The sequence below is a fragment of the Sinohyriopsis cumingii genome, chromosome 15 (assembly GCF_028554795.1).
Source record: "Sinohyriopsis cumingii isolate HCF-2022 chromosome 15, ASM2855479v2, whole genome shotgun sequence".
Taxonomy (NCBI): domain Eukaryota; kingdom Metazoa; phylum Mollusca; class Bivalvia; order Unionida; family Unionidae; genus Sinohyriopsis; species Sinohyriopsis cumingii.
This window is the reverse complement of record NC_142975.1, coordinates 139,471,414-139,493,651: the sequence shown is the minus strand read 5'-3', so window position 1 is coordinate 139,493,651 and position 22,238 is coordinate 139,471,414. Positions and strand designations below refer to the sequence as shown.

The 22,238-nt window shown below is 36.4% G+C and overlaps 1 protein-coding gene across 3 annotated transcripts in view; it reads right to left on the bottom strand.

Moving 5' to 3' along the window:
- The window catches only part of LOC149782901 (b(0,+)-type amino acid transporter 1-like), a 204,435-nt gene that overhangs the window by 27,951 nt on the left and 154,246 nt on the right, over window positions 1-22,238 (bottom strand). For all 3 annotated transcript variants that reach the window (XM_089934449.1, XM_089934451.1, XM_089934450.1), the window contains exons 8-10: window positions 9,435-9,558; window positions 5,079-5,182; window positions 4,364-4,460 (exon numbers count right to left, since the gene is read on the bottom strand). In XM_089934449.1, the coding sequence (XP_089790575.1) occupies window positions 4,364-4,460; window positions 5,079-5,182; window positions 9,435-9,558 (325 nt within the window). The remainder of the gene's footprint in view (window positions 1-4,363; window positions 4,461-5,078; window positions 5,183-9,434; window positions 9,559-22,238) is intronic.

Here is a 22,238-nt window from a genome sequence, read left to right as displayed (position 1 = left end):
AACATGACTCATGCGTCGCCTTTATAAACATGCATAAGTATGACGCGACTGAGTAAACCGTATATAAAAATCTGACACGTACTTGTCCGACCAGAGCCGAAGCAATACAAAAATGTATACAAGTCTCATAGTAACACACAGACACCTTCACATAAATGGAAACTGAGACACGGTTATAGATACGTACAAAGAATGTTGGACAATATCCGTAATGAGGCAATCACATGTAGGGAAAAGCCTACAGACCGCTTCTACAAGTAAAAACATTGAAGTTGGCGCCCGGACGCTACGAATGTCTTGGAACAGAAACTAATCAATATGTACTCGTTCGTAATGAATTACACCTATATATCAGTTATATTAGAGCTAGAGACTTGAGCTTATAAAAATAATTATATCCCGAATTGAATGTGAAGTCGCTAAGACTCCCCGTGCAAGTACCAAAATGTGTGACGACAACAAAATGTTAGCAAATTGTAAAGAAAGAACTTTGTCGGCAAGGAAGAGAAAAAGTTGGAATTATAGATGGAGTAGACTTTATTTGAAGTGGAAAACTCCAACTTGTGATGGTATATCTCCAACGTAGATTCTGACTTTTGCTAGGTCTCTCGTGACGAGATCATGCGGAAGTAGTAGTAGTAGCTGTAGTTATTCTTGTTGTTGTAAGGTTTAACGCCATGTTTCAGCACAATGTAGGCTATACATGGTGGTCAGTATACATATTGGAGGAAGAACCCTGGAAAACCCCGGAAAGAATCACCGACCCACGAGAAGCTACTGGCAAGCTTTCTCACGTACCCACATTAGCCGACATCGAGACTCGAACCCACGCAGACAGAGGTGAGATGGAAGTGATCCGAACCGGTGAGCGCTTCAGACCACTTCGCCACTCGGGGCCCCAGCAGAAGTACTAACTGTCAGGTTCTTAGAATTTGCCGCTAATTCTTATACATGAGGGGAAATCACTTTCCCTGACCGCCACATAGGTCAGCTGACAAGTGTTTGCTCCCTTTAGCTAACAGTAGTATTTTGGATGGCTGAATTAGACATTTGGTAGTAGTTCTTCTAGCGTATTATAATTGGGTAAAGCATTTAAAGAAGAATAAAAAACACCGGATTATTTTAAAAAAGAACGAGGAGAACGAGGCATAGTGAGTTATTTTAAATAATCCGGATATGCTTTATGAATCTACTCATGATAATGCATATAATTATCCCGATTCATCTGCGAACCTCGAAATACGTACAACCTAATAAACAACGACTACTTAAACTTCATAATTTTGTCCAGCCCTTTAATGATGAAGTTACAATATATATATATATATATATATATATATATATATATATATATATATATATATATATATATATATATATATATATATATATATATATATATATATATATATATATATATATATATATATATTCTTTTCACGGATATAGTTGGCAGAAGGCACTGTGAAATCACATTAAATAGATTGGGAACATTTAATTTATTTTGACAGATTATAAATATTACAACTGTACATTCTTAATGCATTATCTCAATTGAGTTATCCAAAGTATAGTTTAGTCTGTGGGGTCCCGGGGCTGCCGAGTGGTCTAAGGCACTCAACTTTGTAGGTAACTGACATCTCACCTCTGTCTGCGTGGTTTCGAGTCTCGGGCTCGGCCAATGTGGGTGTGTTAGAAATCTTGCCAGTAGCTTCCCGTGGGTCGGTGTTTCGTCGCGAGGTGGTCCCTGGTTCTTCAGAACCAAATATACTGGCAGCCATGTTCGGACTATCATGTGCTGAAAAATGGGATTTTAAATCCTCCAACCAACTTAGGTTTAACTATTCAGAAAATTTGTCTGGTGTTCGTAAATTATTTAAGTCTTTCTACATCCTTATTTCTGTCAGAAATGTCTGATTATAACATAGAGATTCCGTCCATCTTTGTATTCACTAGGATACAATTAATGAAACATGACTATCATGTTAACACTTCCTTCTCTTTCTATTTAATTTATTATCACAGATTTAACAAAGATGGTGCAACTATTTAACTTAATGTTTTAATTTCGTAATGTCTTATAGTTTTAGTAGACATCTGTCAAACTAATTATTGTATCTAATTGTATTTTCTTTGCCTAGTGGGTTTGTTTTTTAATCTTTATTGTTGAGCGACGGGTAAAATTGATTTCATGTCAGATTTATAAATAAACTTCTTCTAAGTTGTTACTGCTCCGGTGGCCTAGTGGTTAAAGCGTCCGCCTCGGATAAGGGAGGTTGTGGGTTCGAAACCCGGCCGAGTCATACCAAAGACTTAGAAAAATGGTACTAACAGCTGCCTCACTAGGCGCCCAGCATTAAGAGATTAGTGTTAGGACTGGTCGGCCTGGTGTCAGGATAATGTGACTGGGTGGGACGTCATGTTACAGGTCTCCGGCATGATGCACCATTGCTAGATATCACTATAAACTGTCACACTTTATATCCCACGTCCGTGTTTTTTCTTTTAAATTTAAATTAAAGGGAATCGTAGCGATATGACTGAACAATTGATAAAGATACGTTAAAAAATCCAAATCCAAGTCTGCTAAGCTGTTCGTATATATATATATATATATATATATATATATATATATATATATATATATATATATATATATATATATATAAGTTTTAATATTACATCCTGTCAAATAACCATCTTGAGTTTTCGTTTATTTCGTTCCAAATGTGGTATTAAAATGTCGAATAAACGATCAACAGCATTATCAGTTTCACCTATGTTTCATATATTTATAAGCTTTGTCCTGTGATAAAAACGAATGCGTATACTTAGTGTGGTCCCCATCTATAGTGGGTCTATTCATAAGTTTGATCGTTAAGTCTAACTGAGCTAGTAATGAACCAAATTTTCAAATTATTCTACTGGTAATATTCATAAATTATAGCTAAATGCCATTGAAAAAAATTCATGCCAATCTTTATTGTTCCAGCAGTAAAAGCTATAAACATCTATATTTTTGTTTTACAAACATCTGAACTGCATCACTTTCCACCCTCAGGAAGATGCCGAGTTTTCTTTACAGCAAATCTCTATCGACACTCGATGCTCCTCAAATGATTAATCCATTGGGAGATTTCCAAGGAAAGTTGGTGCTTATCTCCCCCGGCGATAACAACCTTTGGTATTCAATCCGACTTTATCAGCCTGCATACTGAGCATGTAAGATTTCTGGCCCACCACGTCTTGATCTTGTACAGTATTTCATCGTTAAGCATTCAAAGTGTTGCTTACTGATTCTATGGAAGATGCCGAGTTTTCTTTACAGCAAATCTCTATCGACACTCAATGCTCCTCAAATGATTAATTAGACTTAGGCAGCCCAATGTGACAACCTAGTAAGAATTCCGCGTACATATAGTGAATGTTTCACCCGCGCTAGTTCAGGAACCTAACAATACAAAATTTGTCACGCGGATTTTTGTTGTTATGGTATGCCTTTTATTTTGTACCCATATTTCAATTTCTTTCCTATCCCACGAGCTTATATTTTTTCTAATTGTAGAGCAGTGACTTTTCTGTACAAGGAGGTGAATTTAATTTTTTTTAAAAATCTCTTTTGGCAAGAATCGTTTGATAGACCTTTCGATCTATAATCAAGTGATATATGCATAAACCAAGCGGAATCGGTTAGTAACACAATATTAATTTAATTCTAGAAGTTTTACCTGAATGTTAACAGACGACGTTTGATTTCGTGTTCACTCGACTCATCTAAATGCAATGCATTTGTGAAGGTGAATATTGATTTGTTTGGCAAGCATTTATACATATGCATATATTTGTTGTTGTTGTGGGTTTAACGCCATTTTTCAGCACACGATAGGCTATCCATGGCGGCCAGTATTAATAGTGGAGGAAGAACCCGGGAAAACCCCAGGAAGAACCACCGACCCACGCATATATTTGTCTTTGCGGCAGAAACACTGATTAAATTTATAGGTTTATTTTTCAAAATTATGCTGCGAAGCAACGTAGACAATAAAAAACAAGACCAAAAACATTTACATCATTGTAACAACCATGGCCTTGACAAAAATCTCAGTCAGTACCATTGCTACTCGTACCACTACTATAATAGCTGCAGCAATGATATCAACAACCTCTACTTCTTTCTCTTCCTACTACTGCCGATGCTGCTATTACGCTGCTACTGCTACACAAACACTACATAACCATTATATTTGCTACTGTTGTTTCCGCTGATCCTACCCTAGGCTATACGTTTACATATATGTCCCCTATAACTACCACTTCTGCCACCAGTGGGTACTAGATACCCAGATTGTTGCGCGATATTTACCGTGAAGATGATGGAAAGTACTGGCGTGTATCGTTTACAGTGGACGTAGGAGAGAACTTCTGGCAGATGGCCCTCTCTGGCGGCACAATACACAACTCTGAAATAAATAATATATTTGCACACTAACAAGCACCTGAATTTATTCATTTTGACATATTTAATGGTTAGACAGTTGCAATTAACCACATATTGTGGCAAACAGGTTACATGTTTTTATAATATTTCATAGAAAATGTGAAATATTTTATATTGAAAATAAACATCAGATAACATCCATTTACAAATATTATTAACGTAAAAGAAAGCAAATTATTCGGAGAGAAGACGAAATCAAAGGTATGTATACCTTTAGCAAAAGTATCCAAACAAACAACTTTTTAAAAGTACAGCAAAATTAAAGTATGCTTTAGGTTAAAAAAGAAAGACTGTTTTCCTTTTTCATTAGTTTCTTGACTACTTTCATTTAAGTCATTGCCTGCTCGAGTTTACTATATTTGGAGGAAACAAATTCTATGATGACGTCGAGAAAGTAAAGAACGAATAAACTTTTAAACCAAAGAAATTATATGCAAATATGAATATCGTAATTATTATAAATATAAAATAAGCGATTATTTAAAAAATAATAATAATAATAATGGAGCTGATTGAAATTATCAGTCTATGGAAAAGATGTCACAGAAGAAAGTAAACGAATAAATAAATTTTAATATACCTACTACCCGCAAAACAGAACCCGTTAGCCGCCCCGAAGGTGGAAAACAAAACAGACACTGGGATGATATACCATGCCACACCAAGTACTCCTTTACCCCAGTCCTGCGATAAAATAATTGATGTAAATTATGTATCCATATCCTCATGCTAAACAGAAGACTCAGTAAACTATAGTTGAACGTAAATATAATCTATTTTAAAAGGAATTTACTATTTATCTATTTAAAATGGCACTTACTATTTTAGTACGTAAATATAATCTATTTGATATGGCACTTACTATTTCTAGTACGTAAATATGATCTATTTAAAATGGCACTTACTATTTCTTGTACGTAAATATAATCTATTTAAAATGGCACTTTAATACTATTTCTAGTACGTAAATATAATTTATTTAAAATGACACTTACTATTTCTAGTACGGTCTCTGGCATAAAATCCATAAAACAGAATAGAATATCGTCTATTACTCGCGAAGGACGGTATATAGTAATCTGTGGTAATAATATGACCATGACTTAAAACGTTGGTCAAAACAACGGAAACCAGCTAGCTAACTGATAACCAGACGTTTTAAGTATAATATCAAACAATATTTTTTAAATATATACTTTAAACAAAATGAAAAAAATACACCAACAATTTCATTATGAACAACTTCAATTGATTTATGTACTGAAATATAAAGGTGTCACTTAAAGTACGTATTTATTGTATTTCGGCGTGATTTAATTTAAGTCGCCATATCCCAGTTAATGAATCCACATATGCCTAACTCTTTATCTGAATTTCTCATGTCAAGAGGTGACGTAATACAATATTGCGATGATGAAATGATGTCATATTTTGCAGTTTCATTGGGTGACTGAGGCTGAAATCTCAACGAATTAACGTGATGTCTAGATGAACGATACTATGACGAGACTGGAACTGTTACTTTCCAATGCTGGAAAACAGATTTTCACATATTTATTTAGATACATGGATCGTGACTATCAGCAAAAAATAAGATAAGACAGTATGGGATTTACTTGTATAGATAAGACAGTAAGGTATTTACTGGAATAGCTAAGATAGTAAGGGATAAACTTGTATAAGTAAGACAGTAAGGTATATACCTGTATAACTAGCACAGTAAGGTATTTACTTGTATAGGTAAGACAGTAAGGTATTTACTTGTATAGGTAAGACAGTAAGGTATTTACTTGTATAGCTAGCACAGTAAGGTATTTACTTGTATAGGTAAGACAGTAAGGTATTTACTGGAATAGCTAAGATAGTAAGGGATTTACTTGTATAGGTAAGACAGTAAGGTATTTACTTGTATAGCTAAGACAGTAAGGTATTTTCTTGTATACCTAGGACAGTAAGGTATTTACTTGTTAAGGTAAGACAGCAAGGTATTGACTTGTCTAGCTAAGAAGGTAATGTAATTACTTGTATAGCTGAGACAGTAAGGTATTTACTTGTGTGGCTAAGACAATAAGAGATTTACTTGTATATGTAAGACAGTAATGTATTTCCTTGTATAGCTGAGTAAGGTATTTCCTTGTATAGCTAAGAAAGTAAGGTATTTATTTGTACAGCTAAGACAGTAAGGAATGTACTTGTATAAGTAAGACAGTAAGGTATTTCCTTGTATAGCTAAGAAAGTAAGGTATTTACTTGTACAGCTAAGACAGTAAGGAATGTACTTGTATAAGTAAGACAGTAAGGTATTTACTTGTATAGCTGGGACAGTATGGTATTTACTTGTATAGGTAAGACAGTAAGAGATTAATTTCTGTAAGTAAGACAGTAGAGTACTTACTTGTATAGCTAAGACAATAATGTATTTACTGGAATAGGTAAGACAGTATAGGATTTCAGAGGCGTAGCTATGATATTTTGCGCCCGGGGACGAACTATAAAATTGGCGCCCCAGCCCCCTCCCCGTTTAATCACATTTTTGAATATTACCCTTGTTTACTTATTATAATGTAACGTTGTAAGCCTCATTTTGGCGCCCCTGTACCTTGGCGCCCGGGGACATATGTACCCCCTGCCCACCCCCCCCCCAGCTACGCTTCTGTAGGATTTACTTGAATAGGTAAGACAGTAATGGATTTACTTGTATAGGTAAGACAGTAATGGATTTACTTGTATAGGTAAGACATTAATGGATTTACTTGTATAGGTAAGACAGTAATGGATTTACTTGTATAGGTAAGACAGTATAGGATTTACTTGTATAGGTAAGACAGTAATGGATTTACTTGTATAGCTAAGACAGTATAGCTTACACATGAAGGTATATCATAGCTTGACCATGGCTAATGTTGTAGAATCATTGTTCCTTGTGTGTATTCTGTGTGAGAATTTGTATATAGACCCGATACAGCATATTTGTATCTCATGTCCATATATGTTGAGTTTCAGAAACTGATTCTGGGATGCCCTGATTGACAACGTCCAGTAAGCCTACATGTTAAGTTATTTAGCGCAGAAGACGAGCAGCTACTGCGATATCTTCGAGGTAACATGTTAAGACAGTAGAGTACTTTCTTGTATAGGTAAGACAGGTATTTACTTGTATTGTTGTTGTTGTTGTTGTGGGGTTTATCGCCATTTTTCAGCACACGATAGGCTATACATGGCGGCCAGTATTAATGGTGGAGGAAGAACCCGGGAAAACCCCGGAAAGAACCACCGACCCACGAGAAGCTACTGGCAAGCTTTCTCACATACCAACATTGGCCGAATCCAAGACTCGAACCCACGCAGATAGAGGTGAGATGGCAGTGATCCGTAACGGAGAGCGCTTGAGACCACTCGGCCACTCGGGGCCCCATTTACTTGTATAGGTAAGACAGTAATATATTTACCTGTATAGCTAAGACAGAAAGGTATTTACTTGTATAGCTGAGACAGCATGTTATTTAATGGAATAGCTAAGACAGTAAGGGGTTTACTTGTATAGCTAAGATAGCAATGTCTTTACTGGGATAGCTAAGACAGTAAAGGATTTACTTGTATAGGTAAGACAGTAGGGGATTTACATGTATAGCTAAGACAGTAATGTATTTGCTTGAATAGCAGAGACAGTAAGGTACTTACTTGTATAGGTAAGACAGCAAGGTATTTACTTGTATAGGTAAGACAGCAAAGTATTTAATTGTATAGCTAAGACAGTAAGAGATTTACTTATATAGCTAAAACAGTAATGTACTTACTGCAACAGGAAAGAGAGTAAGGGATTTACTTGTATAGGTAAGACAGTAAGGTATTTACTTGAATATCTAAGATAGTAAGGTATTTACTTGTATAGCTAATACAGTAAGGTATATACTTGTATAGCTAGGACAGTAAGGTATTTACTTGCATAGGTAAGACAGTAATGTATTAACTTGCATAGCTGAGACAGTAAGGTATTTACTTGTATAGCTGAGACAGTAAGGTATGTACGTGTACAGCAAAGACAGTAAGAGATTATCTTACATAGCTGAGACAGTAAGGTATTTACCTGAATAGTTAAGACAGAAAGGTATTTACTTGTATAGCTGAGACAGTATGTTATTTACTGGAATAGCTAAATTTATGATGGATATAATGCAATCATTTTTATTTAGCATTCCATTTTATAGCATAGACAAACTGTGTTGTACCACTTGTACCACACGTCTCTTGACATTTTTCTGTGTAGAATAGATTTCTGTAACTTCTATTACTTATTATAGACATTCTACACAGAGGATGAAAAATTTATCATGGATATAATTTTGGATATAGCATTTCAGTTTATAGCTTAATAAACTGTGTTTTGATAATCGTAACACATGTAACTTTACATTTTTGTGTGTAGAATTAAATTTACGCTTCTACGGTCTACTAATGTTTGTTTTTTTTGGCATATTTATTGACCATATGAGGTCAGGTTGGATAGTTTGACTACATTTTTGAGTATTTGTATATACTAGTGTTTGCTTCAGTTTTTGTTTGTTAATTTATTTATTCTTTTTTTTCGGAAAGTTTTTTTTATTGCAATACAATGATGCATTCTACATAATTAGTATGGTATGCAATCATCTATGGAAGGAAATGATGATGATGATGATGATGATGACGATGACGATGATGATGATGATGATGATGACGACGTATAATCGCACCACAAAAACGTGATTGAAAACTAATTCCATGACAGCAGAAACTTGGTATATATATATATATATATATATATATATATATATATATATATATATATATATATATATATATATCAGTTCAAAACGCAATAAGAATATCAAGAATGTATTCATATACGACCTTTAACGTGCTGACGTGTAGATATTATATTCAAAATCCAACTTACAACAGCAACAGCATCGGACTCCAGGAGTTCATCTGCTGTCAGGACGGTGAAATAGGAGATATTTGCCAGGATGTATATTAATGTCACCAGCAAGATCCCGGAGACATTAGCTCGAGGTAGGTTCCTAAAAAAGGCCCTTAAACATTCAAAACTATTCATAATTCACAATACATGTTAAAGCTGTGTTTCTGGTAGGTAAAACTATTGGACTACCTCAGATTTCATACTTTGTTTCGTATTCAATTTTTTTTAAAATCCCAACTTCCTGGATACTCGATACGAATCGCAGAAAATCTAAGAAATAAATTAACAATGTATTTCAACGAAGAAGTTTCTAGGAAAGGTAACCCTGTTTTATAATTATATTTGTCACAGGAATTAGAGAACGAGCTATACGGATGGGTTAATCACCCTTAAGATAAAAGATTTGACTCCTGATTAGTGTAATCATAGGAAGAAGTCAGTTGTATTCGTCTGGATATCGGATAACTAGTTTCGAAAGCCAAGAAGTACACAAGTACACAAGGCGGAGTACAGAGTATTATTCTGACTTTGATGTGTTTTAAATTTTTGTTGCGGTTAGATTAAATGAATTCTAAGTGCTAAACGAAACAAAGGCGTGCGTTTTTCGGACGAATTTCAATGTTTTAAGTATTTTTTTATGAAAGTTCCGTCAGTCCAGGTTTTTTTGTGGAAGCCTGACTCCGAGGAACAATAGCAAGAATCTTTTCAACTTAAAAATTGTCTAAGGGAAATGTGCTTGGATGTGAGGGACACGGAAAAGTGACATTCTGCTTCATATAAAAGAGATCTATTCTCAGAAAGAACAAGGCATATATCAATCGCCTACAATATGTTCATTGATATAAGGTTTTTAATTATTTGTTGCATTTATTCGTTTTAAATTCATATTTCAGTTTTCCTTGTTCAGAAGTTAACTGTTGCATTCATTTGTCCTGAATGTCTTATAACTCATGTATTTTACGGATGTCATAAAATATTTCATAGATATCACTTTGTTCTAATTTTCTCGTTTAGATGGCATAGGAATCATGTATCATAAAACGTTCATGCATTATGTTTGATTCAAATCGTCTGAATATGTGAATTTATCTTTTTAAATGATACGTATCATGTATACTAAAAACTGATTTTACTATGTCTATGACAACGAATTACTATTTATCAATTAATGCAGACAACACAGTTGTGAATTCTTTCGATTGAGAAACCGGATCATGCCTACCGACATCGTTTAGTTAGTGATTCATACAATATAGGGGTGCATTACTTTTTACTGAGATGTCTAGTCATGCCATGATTCTAATTACGAATGCGTCTAGCAGCTAGGAATAAGACATTAATTTTATAATAATAGGGTTCTGTGTGTATCAGTTTGCGAACTGACCCATATTAGATGTAGTTCTGTTGAGTTACAATAAGATGATATCTGACGTGCCAAGAGTGGGGAATATTGTCCGATCCCAAAAGCAAGAAGCCTGAGAATTATTGCGCATTATATATTTATTTGTAACAGCAAAACTAGTTATAAATGTGCACCATACAATGGGAAAGAGAGAGGACAACAGAGTTACCGTTGTTGACCCGGATGAGGCTGAAGAGATAGAAAGAAGAGTAAAAGGAATACGGCGACTCTGATCTGCTACCGACAATGAATTTGGAAGGACCGGAAGCAACCAGGTTTCGCAAGCATGCTGATCAAATGAGTTCGTTCTGATGAAACTTGTTTCTTCGGTATAAAGGAAAGACTAGTTGCCTTTAGCTTAAATTTTGGAATTTTATTTCTAAGAGAAATTGTATCATTAAAAAGCCATCCATTTATTTCAAATTGTATGTTAATATTTACTCGATAACACCGTGGTCGATCAGCTCCTAGATAATGATAACTAAACAAAGCGCCACCTGACAAGCGGGACATCCCTAACACTTTCTTAACGTCAATCTTTGTGGAGTAAATTTTAGCTGTAATTAGCTATAATTTGAGAGGAAATATTTATCTAATTTATGTATTAGAATAACTAAGTGATGATTGACATTCTGAACAAAAGCAATATTTTCGGGTTATTGAAAATTCGTTCAAAGACATTCTGGTCTAAATTATTATGATACATCAAGACTACGATCACATCAGCAAATTTAAGATTGGAATTCATTCAAAACACCACTGCAATTCATTCGGAAACAGCAGCAAGAAGTGGTCAACTGACCGAATCGCGGCCAGACATGGGTGCCAAAAAATGACGCAAAAAGTAAATATAACCGTTGGCATGAACAACGAACAGTAACATAAACAACATGTGACACATCGTGATGCTTTTTATGCGTTATAAACTGTGAATATTTCTATTTGATATGTAGAACATAGCAAGGGGGAAAATAGTGTAAAGTCTTTATTTCAGTAATCAATCATCGTATATTTAATTATTATAATTTTTAATCAAAAAAGGAAAAATAGACTGTAGAGGCTGAGCCTTTTGTCTGTGCCAGTTTAGTTGCCAATTCAATGCCAGTTATATTTGTTTGTGCCATTTTATATCCATTCATAGGGTACCCTTCAATGAGGTTTTCTCACTTTTACAATTTCTGCCTTTATTGGATGCCTTCATGGGATATCTTTCAGTGAGCCTTTGTTTTTCCATATGCATTTCTGGCTGTATCTTTCATGTATGTCTGGCTATATTTATCTCTGGCTATTTTTGGGCTCTTTACCTCTGCGGTCTATTTTTACCAAAAAGGGGTGGGGAATGGTATTTCCCCTTATGGTCACATGGACATGTTCCTCGGTGAATTCCTAGATACGAAACGAAATATAAGAAATTCAGAAGTTTGTCCATAAATTTCGCGCAACCTACAGTTTTACGTTCAACAGGATATGCACAGATTTCTGAAACTTTTTGCATACCCATCCACGGGCGAACCCGAGGTGGTATGAAACCGCACACCACCAGTTTCGACTGGTGATGGGTATGCGCAAATTGTCAGCTATCATTACGTTTTCTGGTTGACTTTCGAACTCTTTGCCTACGGCCGCCACCATAATAATTTCAGTTGAACCCGTAGCAATATGCCGATTTCGAGGATCGAATGGACGAAGTATACCAGTAATGGTTTAGAATTCCAACGATATTATCACCACACTATCGCAGCTCGAAACACATTTGTTGAAACCTAATATAAATAATTGTTTTTGATGATAAATCAAAAACGTTTCAGATAATTTCTAATTATCCCGTATTGTAGAAAATTCAGCTGAAATAAAATACATAACTAGTGTTATTTACAAAAATAAAAAAAAAATAATATATCTAAATTCGTACTACGTACATTGCCGAGTGGAAAGAAATAATCCGTATATGTAGTCCACGGGTAGAGTTAGTCAAGCGAAACAAGTCTGGCTTTTTATGCATAATACTAGACAACCTGTAGGTGGTTTTCACAGAGAATGTATCAGTATAAACAGCGTTATTTCCGAGAAAAAAATAATATATCTAAATTCGTACTCGAATATGTAGTCAACAGGCAGATACCTAAATACCTAATACCTAATGCCTAAAGTAGTCATTATAAGCGATTCCCTAAGCGTTATCAAATCGATCCAAAATCGCAATACACACTCTAGGGAACAATTCCTCGACAGAGCATGCCAATTAATCGACGATATCACCACAGCACATCAATTAGTCGAGCTCATGTGGATACCGTCGCACATTGGAATCTCTGGCAACGAAACAGCAAAGTTGCAAAAACCAAACTAGGAGATCAAAACTCTATCAAGCTTAACTATAGCTCTACAGAAGCAATAAGCTTCGCACAAACATATATAGACCAAACGTGGCAAGATTTTTGGAACTCCTCCACAAAAGGTAAAAAGCACAATGAAACCCCAAAAAACGTAGATAGGAACATACAGCTACCTGATGGTACCTATTTAGAACAGAAAACCATAAACAGGATAATAACTGGAAAAACTAAACTAGCAAGCAGTTTTGGAAGGTTTATAGGACCCAAACCAGCAACCATTAACTGCTTTAACTGCCACACCATCGAAGATCTACACCACGTATTTAATATATGCCCAAAATATCAACCCGCTCGGAAAATATTTATCAAAAACCAAAAAGAGATTGGATCACCATACACATACCCAGAGTTACTTATGGACTCTAATAAAAATAAACAATCAGCATATAAAAATATAAATCAATTCATAGACTCAGCAGGACTTAGGAACAAAATATAATTACTATCCCCACAAAACCAAAAGACCCAGTAACTAGCTAAATAAATTTAGAAGCCACCACATAAAAAACCATAACATATCATTCAATTTTATAAAAGTATTAATAAATAATTCACTTACGAAGCACCTATAAAAAACTAAGGAAACCGCAAAATCGGATGTCCTAGATGTCCTTAACGAACCGAGTAATCAGCTAGGATTCCTCTCCTAGATGTCCTTAACGAACCGTGTAATCGGCTAGGACTCCAGTCTCTTGCTAAATAAAGTATAAATAACATTCAATCTCTAAAAACATCAATTACTAAATAACTTAAAGAGGTAATATCTAAAAACTTATAAATAACATAACGTAGGAAACATACCCTAAACACCTCGACTAGTAATCCCATAATAACCTTGAAAATCTCTCTTCATACATGATATCTACTAAGAACCTCTATAAACAGCATAGAACATCCCCCCCTCCTTTTAGAACATTTTGAAGAAGAAAAAAAAAACGAAAAAAAAACAAAAAAAAAAAAAAACAAAAGAAAAGCAAATGCGACAAGAAACCAGCGATGTAAAGCAAGCAGGACCGTTCCCGAGCTCTCCTTCCCACTAATGACAGCCAACCATTCAACTGTAGGGACCTTTATGGACCCACACATTGAGGCCAAACTACTATCAGGATTCCTTGAATCCATAAAAGCCTGGGGGAGGTGGCACCATCCCCTTCCCCAGGAACAACTAGCAGGCTGCGGTGCAGTCAGAAAAAAGTGGCACATGCACAATTGTGCGAACGCTACTATAATTAAACTCAACAACAACAACAGGCAGAGTTAGTGAAGCCAAACAGGTCTGCCATCCCTATGCTAGAGAATAATGCTCCTAAATAGCCTGCGTCAAAATAGGTGGTATCTATGAACAGATATTTATGTTGTGGGAATCCCAGCGAGTTATTAATAAAGCAGTCGCGTGATCGCTGCAATGTCTAAATTTTTAGCATGATTGAGATCTTGGTAATATGTTGCATTTGGAAAATACGTTACGATACTGCATATACAATAAACCCTTTTATATCTTCTGACTTGTTTTAATAATAATAATGAGTGATTCTGTACTTACTATGGAATCTCATATACGGCAAAATTAGCTCGACAAAACTGGATGCGGTTAAAAAGTATCTTCCAGTCCGTGATTCTGTAAAACAGGGACTGAAACAACGTCAGCACGCTCATGTGGAATTTACAGATGGTACATAACAGTTATTTAAACAAATTATAAAAGCCACTAAAGATCTTCCGTCGTTTGAATAAACAGCTACATCAACCGAAGAAACAGCTAAATCAACCAAATAAACAGTAAAAAGAGCTCAAAGAACTAGAAAGATTCTCCGAAAACATACAGAAAATATAGTTGCTGGTCAACCACAATTACAGAAAAAAAACACAGCGAGCAATAGAGGATATAGAACAAGCTCGTGATGAAATCGTTGACGTGAGGGATCTTGCTGCTGAACCAGAACCAAGTTCTGTTAAAAACCACATTCTCGACTTACCGAAGAAGGTTTTATGAAACTTCAAAAAAACCTACACCGGTTGCTGCAGAATATCTAGTTTGTCCGCAGATGTTCCAGAATCAAAGTGGGTTCTTTTTGTGTTTCGAGAATACAATGGCATAACCAAAATCACAAAAAATATAAGCCTTCATTTGAAGGATTTAGAAAAGAGCGAGGGTAGATGCTGAAAATCCATTACTTGGAGATATATTATCACCCAAAAGATCACAATTCGGACCACCTGGTATTCAGGAAAAAGAACAACCTGACGCAGCAAGCGAAATAGGTCTTGCCACTCGCAATCGATGTCGTAGGAAACAGGGTGGTAACGGGATCTCTGAATCATCGGTGATTCAAGATAAAGTTTGTCCCAATAACATCCATGCTGATGTTGATCGCCTAGAAATTTTGATTGGTGGAAGACGAACATGCAACAATTCCCACGAAATCATCAGTGAAGCAGCTGCTATTCGTCAACGTTTATTTACCGGTGGTGTCATGTACAGGGGCATCTATCGGGTGCTGATAGATGAAATTACCTACGATTACTACAGTGAGGTATCAATTAGATCGGCGATAACAAAATAACATGATTATACACAATGCCCAAAGTAGACCTGAAAGCGTCAGGGTGATAAATTCACGATTACCTGTTTACAAAATGATCTACGGAGATGGACTAGGAGAGACTGTTTAAGGTTTTCTAGAAGGAAAGTCCCAAACGCTATTCCAATTGTGAAACAGATATGAAAGCCATCAATGTTTATCATGATAATGCTAATGGCACTGTTGGTAATCATGCTGGTAAAGCATTTTCTGCGGTCAAAGACAGACTCGCACGATTAGTACGCAGACGCAAGCGCTCTGACCACATCTAATAAAGCTACCTAGCACCGAAGTTAGCATTCCAGTAAAACTATCCAGCATCGAAGTGATGCCACCAAGTGTCAGTAAAATGATAAATCAAGATGCAAATGAGCGGTTGAAATAATTAGGTGGTGGACCATTTTTGACAAAACAAGCCGCAGCTGAGATAGAAAAAAACATAACCGCAAACCTAATAGCGGGTAGGGGTCCGTCCCGTCATAGTTACCGATATTGATCAATGTTGGAACGTCGCCTTAGACAACAAAAAATTATAATAACATTTTCAAACGTCTATCTGATCCAGCATTTAACATGGACGCACCAGTCATCAAAGATGAATCAGTGCATGATTATCAGTATTATTCATATGATACACGTGTACCTGACATACGTGGACGAATCGATCTACAAGTGCAGGATAGAAGCATATATTTTCTGCCCGCCGAGGCATTCATTGAGATAAAAAGAAGACTTTTGAAAACAGATGATACATCATATGCAACTGAAGATCGATTTGGTTTTGTTAATAATGGTGTTATGGCATTATTTAATAGTGCCACGAATATTATCAATGAAAAAACATTGAATCATATCTGGAAAATGTTGAAGTTGCCACGACAATACTAGGTCTGGCAAGATATTCCGATGATCATTCACGGTCCACCAGTCCATCAATGATGTTTACAAAGCACACTTCTGACCAGCCTGACTTTAGGCATCATCCCATGGTACAAATAACACAGTTTAACGCAGCTGATCCTCAACCAGCTGGAATGATACCTCGACTAGCTGTTGCTTTTGCGACACTACATAGCGTCAATCCATAATTTAAGCTGTCATTTGCAGCACCGAGATCAATGGTAAACGGTAATAGCAAATATTTTTTTGTGTAAGTCCACTATCTCCCATCTTTGGATTCTGCAAAAATGTTAAAAAAGTTATTTTCGGTGCTAAACGCACAATTGTACTTGTCAGAAAAGCTACCGATGATAATGCAATCTGGTGCCCTGTTGGTGATGCTTGTAAAGTAATACTGACAAAACTTCGTTGTGGATGCCAACAATGATACCATCACTCGATGAACCAAAACGGCTGCTCTCTTTCTGAGGCAAACATAAAACTGAAATCAGCGGCGTTGCAGGGCCCAACTATATTATCTTTGACTTAACGTCAACTCAAACACTACAATGACGCCGAGAAATCAAGAACTGGTGTAAGACTTGACGTTTCTGCGAATGCGATCAGTGACACAACAAAAACCCACGGTATAGTTTCGTTTCGAACGGCGTTACCAGTGCTAATTCATCAGCTGCTTAGCTGTTCCAAAAGCAGCTTCACTTGGTGATGTTGAAACAGTTGCCGGTATGGCCCTGAAAAAACAACAAGGCGCGGCGTGAATAACTCAAGAAAGGACTCGGTCTAAGATTACCAGGGACGCGGTATAGTCAAGGTCTAAGGTTGCCGAAGACGTTTTGCTAAAACTCCACATATCCACTTTTGATTTGCTTGATGCTGCTCGGGGATTAAAAATAAGAAAACTTTGGAGTCTTTTTTTTCATGCGTTATCAAATACCGGAAAAACCAAATCGTGTTGAAACAGGTATTATTAATCTCGATGGACGTTCCGGTCCAGATACTCTTTGGGTTGCATAAGCGATTGATCTACGTGGAGTTGTTTATTTCGATACGTATGGATTGACACCACTGAGCAAAGTTTTACGATATAGTGGCTTAGCCAGTGACATATTAACACAGACAATAACGGATCCACGAATATGCGGACCAAAGTGCTTTGGTACTTAACAATGTGTCAAGGTCATCATGGACAACCGACGATGGTGTGCCGCCGCATAAAGTCGTGCACAAATACACAAGTGGTCGTTTTAAACAGGTTAATGGTTTATAATGGTAGATATTTACGGAAGATGAGCCATACGTAAGTGTCCAGGTGAAGGTGATCTATCCACATACGTGACGCGAGATGAATTTGCTGATCTTTTTCGTCTCAGCAGGGTTGATTCGGACGAAGTTGTTATTTTTCAGGATCAGTAAGGACGGTTAAAGACGAGAAATATTAAGTGGGCTGATAATATCCTGCGAGTTTTAGGTGCAACCATCGATAACATCGTGGTATTTACCGGCGACGGAAAACAAAATATCTCGAATATGTCAATTGCCGAATTTCGTAGATATGTTCCCATATCAGGTGGTTCAATGACCGGTTCACTCGACATGACTGTAAATCTAATTGCTGGTTCGGGAGAATCAAAATTAGCCGATGACTCTGCAACGAAGAAGTACGTGGACGATGGTAATATCGCGATAAGGACTTCGTTAATATCAACAAGTGATAGATTAACCATATTACGGTCTGAGTATGATTTTCATGAAACCGAGTTTACGATACATTTTAGAAAATATCAGATTCTTCTTCAGTTTGCCCATGATTTTTTGGGAAACCCAATACCCACCACAGTAAGTTCACTGAACTTCGCACTCAGCTCAGTGATACAGTAGGCGTTAAAACCTCAATCGAAACGATTAACAGAACGCTCGCAGGAATATCAGCAACAGTTCAAGGATTGGATGGAAAGATAAACGAACTTCAAAGAGAATTAAATAATATACAGAATATAGTTATTAATATTGATCAAGAACTCGGTAGAGTATCGCCAGTTGCTAATGGACTTAGTTGGACGCTGATCAATATGAGATTTGATAATAAGATTAAAGAGATAAACGACAAGATAATTGTTATGTATACTAGAATAATGAGGTAATTTGTAAGAGTGGTTTTATGCTCGATGAATATGAAATTACTAAGTTAAAGGATAGTGTCGCTCTATATACAAGTGACCAAAAGGAGACAATAGAGGGGTATATTTGAACATCAGTATCATGAGTTAGTTATAAAACCGTGGAGGATTTCAGAGTATATTATGATAGAGTATATTTACATGGCGTTGAAGTAAAATTCAAGTTGGGTGATCATGAAACGAGTATAGAATCTCCGCAAGACACTTTTATTCTCAAAGTTGGTAAGCGGAAGACGGTTGAAGTAACATATTCAGCACCCGATTTACTTGAAAACTTTGAGAAACTGAATATTACTGTTTTCCGAAGAAAATTTTATAACCGAGCTAGAGTATGTCGTACAGCAGTCGTTTTAAACAGGTTAATGGTTTATAATGGTAGATATTTACGGAAGATCTGTTGCTCACAAAAGTCCCAGTGACATTGATTTATCAAAATATGCGACACGAGATGAAGTTGCAGATGTTGACTCAAATGAAAATGTTACTTTTAAGGATCAGCAATGACGGTTAAAGACGAGCAATATCTCGTTGACATATATTATTCTGGGAGTTCCAGGCGAGACCAAAGATAACTTATTGGTGTTAACAAAAACCGGTAAAATTACAAAACTCGAAGGGATCACTTCTAACTATCATTGGACAGATTACTGAGCGTATAAGAAGTACTGGGGATATAATGTATGGCGATCTCAACATGAGCAGAAATAAAATTATCAATGCAAGAGAACCAAAATCTAACGATGAAGTGCCAACAAAAAATACGAAGATAGCAACAACACCACGATCAGAACTGAGATCAGTAAGTACGTTGCTAAAAACCGGTGATACAATGACTGGCGATCTCAACATGAGCGGAAAAAGCATAGCTAATTTGAGAGAACCAACATCAAACAATGACGCTGTAGCCAAGAAATACGTGGACAACAGCGACATCCAAATGATAACCTCGTTAACAACAAGCAATGATGGATTATCCACGTTCAGAGCTGAATATACTAATCATGTAATTGCGTTTGTAAACTTTCGTAGAAAAACTAATAAAACCATTATTAAATGGTTGGGAAATCCAACGGTCGTCGACATTAAGCTCGCTGCAATTCCTGAAAAAATCGAAGCGCTTCAAGATCGTGTTGTTCATGCAACTCCACTCGTCAACTCAGTATACACTGTAGCGTCTGGATCGGCAACATGGTCGCTGCAAAACAACTCCATCAAACATACCGCTCAGGTCAACTGAGTGTACAGGCCCTTCGTGTTTAGCTCCATTAAATTTGGGATATTCACGATATTTCTATGGCGTTATTCCACCGATAGATTTTCCGGAACCGTCTCAGTTATGTTAAATCAGAATACCGAGGAAACATTCATAATGGATCCAGAAGACAAAACCCTAACAGCAACGACATATTGATAGTGTCTGGAATTCGTCGCGAAAACACTTCAATTGGTAACTTAGTATATACCATAATAAATCCAACACAATCCTTTTGGTATAATCAAGCATACGCGTGCAAGGAATAGCTGAAAGAAATCATCGACGAGCATACGATAAGACAAAAAATATTTCGCAGATGAATCATCGTCATCAACAATATTGTATACGCGGTTTCCTTGCTGGTCGCTAAAACAACGACGTTAATTGGCACATTATCAGCGACACACGTGATACCGCCCGTATTTGGAATCAGTGTTGTTGTCTGTGTTGTTGATATACTCAATATTATCGCGAAAAATATCTACATGAACCAGTAAAATATTACACCAGCACACAGAAATAACTTACGCTAAGATATATGCGTGTATGAATATATCACCGATACTGTCAGTGGGGTTAAGCGATGGTCCAATATCAGGCGATGAATCTCTCGCAATTAGTGATATTTATTATCGGTATCCCATCAATGCAAACATACCAGCACCAACGTTAGCAGCGCCACATTTGGAATCCGACGAGCAGATAATAATGACCGTAGAAATAACCACGCGACTAGAACTGATCATCGCTAACACAACGCCGCCGACGACTACAATGATTCAACAACGTCAACACATCTATAATTCGATATTGGTTTTCCAACATCGATAAGAGCTCCCATTGGTCGGACACTTGAAATCGTACTTGCACAGTTACGACTTTATTATAGTTGGCCAAATATCAGTGAAAAATCATTTGGTGGATTAGACTCTAATAATTCGTTGGTATTCTCGCATAAAACCTCAACTGATGCAGCTGGTGGGCAAGCCCCAATCATATAAGTTGTTTGTTTTCCGGCATGATCATATAAAATAGAACAAATTAATGATGAACTTCATCGTAGAATTAAATCAATAACAGGAAAAGAACCAAAGATTGCTATCAAGGTATACGAGCCAATGTTGAGTGCCGCCATATCGATATCAACGTGGGATTCTTCGGCATCCAATTACGCCGTTGATATATCTACACATATAATTCGTTGATCAGGAACGTGCTGGGTTGGCTGTTGAATGTGCCGATTTATAATGGACCACCACAAACAACGCGATCAGATTATTTACCGAGAGTGTTTATTCATGAAAGTAGTAACGCAGAGTATTATAACCTATACATTAAGTTGTTAAATGACAAAGAGCATAAAATGAATGCTTCTCAAATAGAAGAAAACGTCAGCATGTTTATAACAGAACACAACAAATTACAGCCTAATCTACGGGCGTTATTTGAGAAATATATTATTGAAATCTGAATAATGATCTGAAGGAAAAATCTTTAATATATTGATGCATTATAGCACTGTAAGTCCGACGCTAACAGTTTAACACAAATAATTATAGACGATACCAGCAAAGATTCCGGTTATAAAAAGTCATTTCTTGATTATTTTAAGATTACCGAAGACCAACTGCATACATACGAAATACCCGGGCTGGATCGCAATAAAATGAACAAGAATCGCAATAACATAATTGACGAATATTTTCCAAAGAGTTATGCCGCATAGGGGAAATTACAACCCGATCCAAGTATTCTCCGGTATAATAACGATCAAACAGGTGGTGGTTGTCATATGTCACCGGGTATTACCAATATCACGTAGACGATTTCTGTAAATCTAGTGTTTGACACAGTCGACGATAGCTATAACGCGTCCGGGCAATCATTACAAGGACAGGCCCAGCAGGGATATGTTCATTACAGCTTTTCCTGTTTGTTTACGATGTGATAATCAATCGCTATCAGGAATACGTTTTTGTCTCACCGACCAAGACCGTAATTTATTGGACACACGTGGTAAAGAATTGACCGTTAGTTTATATGTGCGCGGCAGACCCTGAGGCGTCTC